Source organism: Lichenostomus cassidix, chromosome 1, assembly GCF_008360975.1.
Source record: "Lichenostomus cassidix isolate B80296 chromosome 1, HeHo_3.0, whole genome shotgun sequence".
NCBI classification, from domain to species: Eukaryota; Metazoa; Chordata; class Aves; order Passeriformes; family Meliphagidae; genus Lichenostomus; species Lichenostomus cassidix.
Window position 1 is genome coordinate 23,500,387 of NC_139479.1, and position 11,338 is coordinate 23,511,724.

The 11,338-nt window shown below is 49.1% G+C and overlaps 1 protein-coding gene across 4 annotated transcripts in view; it reads right to left on the reverse strand.

Moving 5' to 3' along the window:
* IRS2 (insulin receptor substrate 2) overlaps nt 1–10,891 on the reverse strand; it is a 35,484-nt gene extending 24,593 nt beyond the window's left edge. For 2 of the 4 annotated variants that reach the window (XM_085052803.1, XM_085052808.1), the window contains exon 1: nt 6,986–10,891. In XM_085052803.1, coding sequence (XP_084908929.1) covers nt 6,986–10,493 — 3,508 coding nt within the window. In that variant the 5' untranslated portion in view covers nt 10,494–10,891. Of the gene's footprint in view, nt 1–2,787; nt 5,741–6,985 lie in introns of those variants that run through there. The other 2 variants (XR_014850105.1, XM_085052789.1) reach the window with 2 other exon arrangements.
* Between the last annotated feature and the right edge of the window lie 447 nt (nt 10,892–11,338).

The window sequence follows — 11,338 nt, forward strand, 5'->3', positions numbered from 1 at the left end:
CAGTCTCCAATCATTAGCCTCTTGTCAACAGTGATGCTGGGGTAGATTACTACTGTGCAGTGCTTGTAATGGCAGGTGCATGGCCCTGGGGCTGCCATCTGCCAGGAAGGAAGTGTTCTCCTCTAGGATGCTGAAGAGATTGACAAATAATGTAAACAAAACACTGAATCATTCCTAATCTATGCAATAAAGCTATTGCATTACTCTTCTGCAGTGTAGATGTCACCATCAGAGGTGGGGGCTTAGCTTTGTGGCTTGGGTTGTTTTTTTCCTAACTATTTTTGTGATTGATTTACTTAAATAAAATACACTCTGAAACAACTTTTATTTAACTGAGATGGGCAATTCTGGATTTGAAAACAAACAACAAAAGCCCCCTGGCATCAAAGATGTTTAATTTGAAAAGTATCTCCCCACTGTACACTTGTAAAAAGCCTCTTTCCACATTGTATTTGCCCTGCATTGTAAGCAAGAATTAGATTCTCTAAAATTACTATTTGTGATACACCTATACACAATTTGGGGTCATCATCACTGATAAAACTGAGAATGTTCTGAAATATTTTTTTAAAGCAAAAACAGTAACAGAACTCCAAGTACGGTCCTTGGTCTTTTAAATCAATTTCTAAAGGGATTTCTCATCATTCAATTGTAAATCTTCCCTAAACAGTCCTAGTTTAGTAGCCAATTTGTCACCTGAGCTACCAAGCAATAGCACAACTCCATGGAAATAAGCAGCCACTTACCTATTCTTCAGGAAAGTTACTCATTACTGTTTAACTGGCAACAGAGAGATTACAAACCACTGCTGTCTTTGAGTGAGCCTCAAATGTTACTAGATGTGTTAGTATTTTAACACTCCATGAAGAGTGTTAGGCGTTACTTTTAAGTGACCCTCTGTGAAGATGTAAGCAATCTTTGAATTGATTTTTCTGTGGTTTGAATCAGGCTTGTAATACCTAAGTCTTAAAAGCTTGTGTTAAGTACAATCACAGCCCTGCAACTGAGGGATTCATTCTACCTGTATTAGTGTGGGAACTGCAAATACAATCTAAACCAGCAATCCTGGTTTCATCCAAAGCTGACAGAGATGCAGGGGGAAATGCATGCTACTTTGTAACTTGCATTTAAAAGACAACAGGAGCAGTCACCTTTGCTGGTTCTGTTTACTGCTGCTGTTTCCCCAGAGCCCTGGCAGACTGACTAATCCAAGAAGCCCACATGCTGGATAGCTAAAGGCAGTTGACACAAGCACAAGTGGAAAAAAAAACCCCAAACAACAACAAAAACAAACAGGCAAGTTTTCCTTTGAAAATTCTGCTGCAGGAAAGCCAGCCTTCTCAGCAACCAGCAGCAAGGGCACTATTGAGCTGAACTTGGCTTTTCAAAGCTGCCACTCTTGACCCCCTACATACATATGCACAAAACTTTTAAAATAACTACATACCAGACAACAGACACACAAAGAAAACATATCTGAACTTTGGAGGTCACTACACCATCTTCTAAAAACTCAAGAGATAATACTGACTTCCATGCACACACAGATTACTTCTAAGCAAACATCGTAACAAACTACAAAAAAACCCCAGAGTTGTGAAACTCTCATAATTACACATCCTAATTTATCAAATCAGTCAACATATTCACTTTAATTTACTATTACACATAGTGCATCAGCTTAATGCTAAAATTCCCACAGAATTTACTATATCATGTCTAACACAATGAACACAGACACAAAAAAAAAAAAAAACATATGGACAACCAGTATAGAAAGCATACTATATTTCAACAAATATAGAAGAAAAAAGCCACAAATATAGCCATTTTTTAGATGTTTATTACTTTAAAAAGAAAAATATTAATGGTGCTGTTAGGGAAAAAACTGATATAGTCAGAAAATACCTGGATGTAACTATGCTGCTATTTAACTTCTGAATAGGGAGGGAAGTTAGATTTCATACAGTAACTGGCTAAATTTTTCAGTGAATGCTTGCTATGTTTCAGCTTAGAAACCACTTCAGCATTCCAGTGTAATTAACACTACTTAAAGATAAGAGTAATCAAGTGTAAAGAAACCCATGTTAGCCTCTCCATAAAAAAAAAAAAACAAAAAAAACCCACCATATAAAACATGTCTTAATACCTTTTCTGTTCAAACACTCCTTTATTCTTTTTATTTACAAATGAACGTTCGTCTCTGTAGCTATCTTGAAAGAAATCAAGTAATCAGAAGCAATCATCAACCTAAGCATTTCCTCTGCCTTGAGCAATGACTGTACTGGTTCATTTTAGAACAAACCCACCATTCAACTTGGTCTATAACAATTTATCTTAAGTTACTCAAAGTAACCATGACACTCTTTCTACGAGCAGTACAGCTAAACATAATTTAAAGTGTAGAGCAAAAAAAAAGTCTAATATATGTCATGATATTCTATCTGCTTGTAACAAGCTGACACCCTTATAATCAACATAATTTAAAATATTGAAGGCTTCATTTAATCCAAGATCATTTCAGTTTACATTTGGTGTTTCATGAGTGGCACTGATAGGTTCAGATCTAACCATTTTGGTTTGGTCACCCATAAAGTGCCATCTGAAAAGACAGTAAGTGAATTTTGAGAATTTTAATTTGTTTAAAAGAAAATCTCAAATTTTTAATTCTAAGTTAAAAACTCAAGCTATGTAAATTCTTAAAAGTAGCTCAGTTCTTTCTGCTGTTAGTTTGATGTTCTTACAGAACTTAACAGTAAGAGAAGCTACCACAAATGATTTATTAAAAAAAAAGACTTGAAAAGACTAGTATAGATTTCTAACACAGCAAATAGTTATTTTAATACTTTTAAGAAGTAATTTTAAAATTGTCATTAATTTTTTAAAGAGACAAACATTCCCATGTCACCCTCAGAATCAAAATTTTTTGGCAGCTGGCATATGAAGAGGAGGTAAAAGAACAACTTAATAATATAATTCATTGTGCAAAGTAATCCCAAAGAAAATGGAAACAAAGTTTATGTCTTCAACAATCTAAAACACCATTAGAAAGACAGAAGAAGAGATTTCTTAAGATAGACTTTTTATTGTTTAGGTGCAACCATAAAACCCTCACAAAACTAAAAGCTAATCGACAAGGCAAGTGCAGGGGGAGGATCATTATCAAAAATCACCTTTTTACCATCTTAAGTAGATGCATTACAGTTGATGACTTCTTCAAACAAATCAAGGCAAAAGAAACTAACACAGGAAGGAAAGAACCCTCAAGTTTTTTTGCATTATTACACATAGCATCTGTTCAATTTTAGAAAACTAAACCAACTACTAGAAACATTTATAAGTTAAAGCTACAGATTACTCTGTAAATGGAAAAGAAAACAAAATTAAAGATTACCCACCCACGTCTGGTGACTTTGATTAATGAAAATTCCCTATTATACACCCACTGAATTTAATGGTAATCTTAATTAAGAATTCCAGGATTACACACGAAGAGTAAAATCTTAAACCCATTGAGACAGAGACAAAACCCCCATTTGACTTCAACAGAACTAAGATCCACTATAAAAAGTCACATCATTATTGAGTGTAATCTGTCATAAATATACTGGAATAAATAATTAATACTATATGAGAAAAATAAGTGTAAACATCTCCATAAATAAAGAAATCCATACAGAGTTCATATGTTTTCAAGCAAAAAAGCAGTCATAATTTAAGAACAAAGGCTAATTATTAGCAAGTAACAAGTTTTAAACCACCAATAAGAGTATCATTTTATTTACATATCAGATGAAGGCAATTGTTTCTCCAATTCCTAAATATTTGCATGTTTTCAGAACACAGTAAAACTAAATGAAGCAGTAATTTCAAGCAACCTTTTAACTGTTCTGTTTTGACAGCAGCTGTGGATGCACTCCGTGCTCTTTCCATGACAGGATAATATGGACAAAGATTTCCGAAAGCACAGCACTCCCTGCAGCAGAGGCAAGTTGCTGATAGCAAAGAAACACACTACACGTGAAAGCCAGCCACCCTTAGATGATACAGGTAATTTCCCTTTAAACATTTACCCACATGAAAATACAACTACTGCTACAGACCTTAAGGTAGAACTCATACTGCTTTTTTACGTGTATTTTGCATAAATCAAAATATTAATTTACTGAGAAGGTAATTACAAGGAGCTTGTTTGGATACTCTGTATCCCAGAGCCTCCTGCTCTAAATAATAAATAGAAGTGGATTCTCCATCATTTTAAAATTACTAGAGACCACTCTTGGTTTTTGAAGTAAATCATCTCACTTTTCTAATGTACTTAAAAACAAAGTTTGAAAAAAGTGCAAATTAAAAAAAATTATTATATAAGCTCTCTCTTGTGAAAATCATCAATTTTTCTAGAATTCTTCAAGTCTACCTGAATTACTACTGTTAAAATAATCTTGCCTATGTACAAAATACTGTTTTCTTTAAACGGAATATGTTTCTCAGTAAAGCATGAAATTCTTAGTAGTCTCCCAAATCACAATGTCTGAAACTCAAATACATTAGCAAAATGCTGGGTGGCCTTTTCAAGCACTGGCAGGAGTCCTTCCATAAACAAACTTCAGAGTGAAATCCCAATGAAAGCCAAAAGGGAAACTAGGAAATTTGCAAAAGTTAATGCTTTGATTAAACTTACACCAATGAAGTCTTCTGGGATGTATTTCTCCTTCCCCATGCTGTGACTTTGCCAGCTTGGCTGCCTCAAGTGCAATTAACCTGATTCCCCATTTTTGGTACCCAACCCACTGTTGGCTGAGGATGCTGGTGGCATGACATTCTTCCTTACTACCTTGACCTGACTCTGGTTCCATCCATCCATCCATCCCTGCATCCCGTACCTCTGGGTGCACCCTACAGGATGGCACCCTTCTCAGGGAAGCGAGGTGCTGGAGAAGACAGCCCACCTCCTACAGATAGAGTCAATCCCAACGAGCCTCCCCGCACCACTCCTCCATGTGATCTGCGTTTAGAAGCTTACGGGAAAGAGGAAAAACAAACACACATGCAGATTAAATATTAAAATAAGGCAAGCCTATAACCGTCCTTGGACAAACACATGCAGCAGCAGCACTGAGCCCTCTCTGCCGTAAGCCGCGTACCACATTAACACGGCTGCGTTCACCGATTATCCTTTTGTTTACCGGATGGGAAGGACGGCGGTCGTTTCCCTCTCCTTATCTGACCGCCCGCCGCTCCCATTCCCGCGTGCCGCCTGCTGCCGGCCGCAATCCCGCGCCGGGTTTTCCCGGTAACCGGTACCAGCCCCCACCCCCCTTAGGGTCAGCAGTTTGGGGAATGCTGTGGAAATAGCTCTTTCTCAACACCGGGCTTCATCTGCCATTGGGGCTGTAGGTGGCTCAAGACAAGCTCCTCGTTTCTGTGAAAAATCCGTTTGCAAAGCAAAGGGGCGTGATCGTCTGCTGGCGCCCGGGACCGCCATCCGAAGCCGGGCAAGGAGGGGGGGCTGCAGCACCGCACCGGGCTCGGGCAAGCCACAAGGATCCTGAAAGCGATCCCAGCAAAACTACAAGCAAGAGACAAGCAAGGCTCTGCCCTCAACCCTTCCAGTCATTCAGAATAAGCCTTCATCTTTTCAAACTCTGACATTGTATTCAACAATCCTCTCGTCTTAATTAGGTTCAAAGCTTGCTCTGCAAACGGTGGATCTCTAATCTTTTCCATCTTCCTGTACTTCCTATCAAAAGAGAAAATATTTTCTTCTTCAAAATCAACTAGCTACTAAGGAAACACAAGAAAAAAGAAAACTGCAAGTGGCTCTTAGAAGCTGCTGCTGCTCACCTGTTATCGACGCCTCCATCAGCACCGTGAATAGCAATACCTATTGACCTCCAAGCAACTACTTTTTCATGGTTTGTCATTTCACCCAGCTAGACCCATAAACACATATTACAGCTATATATGCATAAGGGTTTGAACTACCATGTCTTGCATAAATTCAAGAGCCAAGAGAATCCTTACAGTGTCTCATCATTAACTTTTCCTCCTTGAAAGACTGGCGGTTCTGTGCCCCTCCTCAACCAGCCCCCAGTTGTGTACAAACCCTCACTCACTGAGAGGAGGTGGATTACTATTTTGGGGAAGAAGGAATGGTATTTGTTTCTTTCCCTTTTTTTTCAGCACAACCAGCACATAATTAAAGGAATAGCTACATTCTAAAAATCTAAATCCTTTCTAAGATTCAGATTTCTTCAGTTTGACACTCAACATTTCCAATCCATGAGCCATCAGCTGAACAGTGTTACACACCACCCCAGGGTGGGCCCTTAAGTGAAATATATGATACAACATAAAACAACTCAAGTATATAGTGACTTCTGGAAAGAATTATCATTTTTTAAATTCACATTCCATGCTCACCATGATTTACTGCAATACTTCTGCAAGAGATAAGGTATTTCAAAACCATGATAATAAATTTATCCTTCTCATTTTGATATTACAGACCTTCGCAGCTAGAGAGCCAAGAATTGTTTTTGTAATCTGATGTCCTCAGTCAAATAATCCTGTTTTTAACTCAATCATTTAACATTTTTAAATAGTACTTAGAGGTTGCATTAACAAACTATTTTGGTCACATTTTCCGAACACTTTCCAAAATCTTACGTAAGAAAACTCTGAATACAGCTCATAGTAACTGTGTAAACAGCAGCTTCTAGTGGGGTACCCAGAAGTATATACTCATAATAACAGCACAGTAGCATTGAAATGTTAAGAAATATTACAAAACTAAACCTTTTTCCTCATGCAAAGAGCCACCAAGTTCCTCCAAGACTGGTTATTACAGGACACGTAAAAAGGGATAAAAATTATTTTTAAGGAAGTGAAGAGGGACAGTGCTCTACACGACAACACACAACCCTGTGATGGTAAACAAAAGCACAAACACGCATAGCAGGCACTCTCAGATGAAGCTACTCACCTTTCACAGCACTCGCTTCTTTCAGGTTGTGAGACAGAAAGTCTATGCTGGCATAGGCGCTCATCTCTACTCCATTGATGCCCCCATTCAGGAGGTGCCTGGCTTTCAACCTGGATTTGTCACAGTTTGCCAGGGACCCATCCACCACATCAATGGCGATGTAGTTGAGGCCATTCTGGAAGCCAGCCGAGGTCTCCCGGCACATGGGACTGCTACCCTGCTCCTCCTCCAGGCCTTCGCTTTTCCTGAGGGACACGTTCTCCACCGAGGCCGAGTTGTGTCGTTTGGGGTTGTGTGCGAAGGAGGGGGACACTGGGGTCACAGTGGTGGTGGAGGAGAAAGTTTCTGAGCTGTGCCTCCTCCGCCCCTGGGGATCTGCCCGGATGACTTTGGCCCCCCGGTTCGGGTCTGGGGGAGGGCTGGAGAGAATGAAAGCTTCCACCCCAGAGAGGGTGAGCCTCTTCAGCCCAGATGTGGGGCTGGTGACCCGGGCACTTTCTGGTTTCTGAACAATGGGTTGGGGTGGGGTAGTGGCCATGCCAAAGGTCATCTCGGTGTAATCACCACCATCCGATGGGCTGGATGAACAAGCCACCCCCACAGCCGCCTTCAGATAGCGCCCGCTGGGCTGGCTGGTGCTGGAGGAAGAACCTGGTGAGAGAGCTTCTAAGGAGCCCACTGAGACCGTGCCTGACTGGGAGGGTGACTGTGACCCGAAGTCAATGTTCATGTAGTCAGAGAGAGGGGAGCGCCTCTGCCCCGTGCCCGAGCCCAGGGAGGAGGCTGGGCTGTCAGCAGGCAGAGAGGGGGGAGAATAGACGGCTGCATCCCCGAAGTCAATGTTGATGTATTCACCAGGGCTCTTGGGCTCAGGCGGCAGAGGGTGCTCATTCATGCTGGGCAGCATCGTCCGCAAGGTCTCCAAAGAGAGGCGGCTGGGCCGGGCCACCCGCTGGCATCGCTGACTCAGGAAGCTCTCGGTCCGGCTATGCCGCAGGGGCGAAGGCACCGTGTGGCTGGAGGGGGTGAAGGTGCCTGCAGACAACTGGCCCACTCCACACACCGCCTCCTCCGGGATCATCTTCCCCGGGGAGTTCATGAAGACATACTGGTCGCTGTCCTTCACCAAGCCCTGGCTCTTGTAGGAGCGGGGTAAGGAGCTGTATGAGTAGCAGCTGGTCTTTGGGGGCTCACTGGACCCATGCCCTGAAGGGCCGAAAAAGAAGTCTGGGGGGGTGAGGGAGGGAACTTGGGGCCCATTCTGGGGGTCCCGAGGGGACATATTGATATAGTCGCCGTTACTCAGCCTTCCATCTGAGCTCTCTACAGACAGCTTGGAGCCGCACCACATCCGCATGTACCCGCTATCGTCAGGGGAGCTCTCCCCAGGCGAGCTGGTCTTGTAGCTGCTCCCGTTCCCCGGGGACCCGCTACCCACCCCAGCCCGGGGCTGCAGGATCTGCTTGGGGGCAGACACGCTGGTGGGGCTCATGGGCATGTAATCATCGCTGCCCCGGCTTCCCTGCCCTAAAGCTGCGGCCACACCGGGGGTCATAGGCATGTAGCCGTCATCATCTCCCCCTGCTCCCCCCCCTGCCGGCGGGCCCAGATTGGTGCTGCTGCTGCCGGAGCTGCGGTGAGAACCGATCTCGATGTCCCCATAGTCCTCGGGGTAGGGGGTGTAGGTCACTTTGGGGGAAGCCCCGGCTTGGCAGGAGGGGAAGAGGCGGCCGGCGCTGCCGGCGAAAGTGGCACGCATCAGCGTGTACTCGTCGAGGGAGGCGGAGGAGACCTGCGGCGCGGCGGGTCGCTGCCGGCACGGTGTGGTCAGGGAGTAGGTCCGCTTCCGATGGCACCTGTCGCCGGCAGCGTCGGGGCAGGGCCGGTAGCAAAGGCGGCCACTCGGGGGCCTCTCCATCGCCATGTAGCCGTAGAGGTCGCTGCCGCCCCCCGGGTCCCGCACTGGGGGGGTCTCGGCCACCGACTCAGGGGTGTTGCTGCGGTTGCTGGCAGTGGACGAGGAGGAGAAGGGCCGGAGGTCGCCGCCCGGGCTGGAGCCGTACTCGTCGAAGGACATAAACCCGGCGTCGCTCGGGGAGCCGGACACGGAGGCGCTGCCGCTGGACGGGCGCTGCGGGTGATGTGGGTGGGCAGGCTCGGAGCCGAGGCCGCTACTGGAGGAGAGGCTGATGGGGCTGGTGGCGGAGGGGGGCGAGTGGGAGGCGGGCATGGACATGGAACGGCTGCTCTGCAGCCCGCCGCCGCCGGCCAGCACCGGGAGCAGCTTCCCCGCCTGCCGCCCGCCACCGCCGCCGCTGAGCGTGTGCGAGCGGCTCAGGGGGGTCCGCACGGGGCCCGGGCTCATGGGGCTGCCGGCCGCAGAGCCCACTCGGCAGCCGTCGCCCTCGCTGGCCGTTCTCACCCGGCACGGCGTGCACTTGGTGCTGGCGCCGGCGGCGAGGCTGTCGGTGCGGGAACGGCGGAGGAGGCCGGTCTGGCTCGGAGGCAGGTTGACCAGGTGGTGGTGCCGGCGACCGGGCACGGTGATGGGGTGGGTGGCGGAGACGCCGCTGCCGCCGGGCCCGCCGGCCCCCCCGGAGGAAGAGGAGGAGGAGGACTGACTCTTGCTGCGGGGCCGGAACTCGGACAGCTCCTTCAGCGCCTTCATGGCCTCCAGGATGGTCTCGTGGATGTTCTGTGCCACCACCGAGTCGTCCGCCTGCATCCAGAGCTCGCCGGGGCCGGTGGCGGCCGAGCGCCCCACCTCGATGAAGAAGAAGCTGTCGGAGTGGCCGCAGCGGCGGATGTTCATCAGCTGCAGCGTGACCGAGGGCAGCTCGCAATTGAGGCGCACAAACCCAATGGTGCGGGCCGAGAGGCAGAGCCGGTGGACGCCGGTGAGGTTTTTACTCTGCCCCAAGCCCTTGGGCTTCAGCGTCACCTGCCATACCTCTCGGTAGGCAGCGGTGGCCGGCGTGATCAACCCGTAGTTAAGGTCTTCGCCGGCGGCGGCCAGGGAGGCGGCGGCCGCGCCGCAAGAGGCGGAGAAAGGGGAGGCGAGGTGGCGATGGGGGGACCCCTGGCAGGCCGCCTTGCCCTCGTTGAGCAGATCGGTGAGAGCCCTGTACCAGCCCTCCTGCTCCTGCTCGTTCTCGGCCGCCACAGCGAAGTACTCGTCCTTGGTGTAGAGGGCGATGAGGTACTTGTGCTTGGCGTCCGCCCGCTTGTTGATGTTGAGGCAGGAGTCCAGGGCGATCACCCGCTTGGGCGCCCCGGACTTGTTCCTCCATTTCTTCTCGCTCTCGTAGTACTCCAGCCGGGCGCCCCCCGCCTCCTCCCCGCCGCCGCCCGGGCCGCGCAGTACGAAGAAGCGCTTGTGGCCGTGCTTCTGCTTGCGCAGGTACCCGCACTTCCTCACGCCCTGGTTGTTGTTGTTGTTGTTGTTCAGGTTGGGGCCGGGCGGGGAGCTCACGGAGGGCAGCAGCCCCAGCACAGCGGGGCTCGCCATCCCAGCCCCGCGGCAGGAGCGCCGCCCGGCTCCTCTCGCTGCTGTCGCCGACGCTGAGCGGATCCGGGGCCCGAGCGCCACGGAGAAAAAAAAAAAAAAAAAGAAAAAAAAAAAACAAAAGAGGAAGGATGGAGGGAAGCGGCTAAAATAAAGTTATTCCTTCGCAGAAAAGCGCGGCTGCCCGGAGCCGCAGCGGGATCCTCCGCTGTCACCTCTAGGCAGCGGGTGCTGCCGGCGGCCGCCCGGCGTCCTCCCCGGCTCCAGTACCGGCGACGCCGCTAAGGCTCCCCGACCGCCGCTGCTGCTGCTGCTGCTGGTGCTGCTGCCGGCGCCGGCGGGAGTTTCGCCGTAAGTAACACATCGCGCACCGAGTGCCCCAACTAAAGAGCAAAACAACACGTGACCGCCGCCTCACCGAGGCGCTCACACACCGAGACGGGGCGGGGCGCCGCCGCCGCCGGCACCGCCCCGCATTGGCCGCCGGGCCGCGCGAAGGACGGCCGCGGCCCTCAATGGGGCGGCGGGGCGGGCTCTCGGCTGCGAGGCGGCGCGACGCCGTTGGACGGCGGGAGCCTCGCCTCCCACCCCCTTCCCGCCCCTCCGCGTTCCCGCCCACAGCCTCCGGCTCCCCTCGGGCGCAGCGGAACCCGCCCCTGCCGCCGCTGCCCTCCGCGCACACAGCCCAGAGCGAGCGGGGGGCGAAGGCACGGCGGGGAGAGCCGGCACATCCGGCGAGCCCCGGTGCTGCCCCTCGCCATCTCTCGGGACGCGGCGGGGCGCCGGCGGAGCTCGGCGAGGCCATATCAGGTGCTGCGGACCCGCCGGGCGGAGCTTCCGGGCGTGCG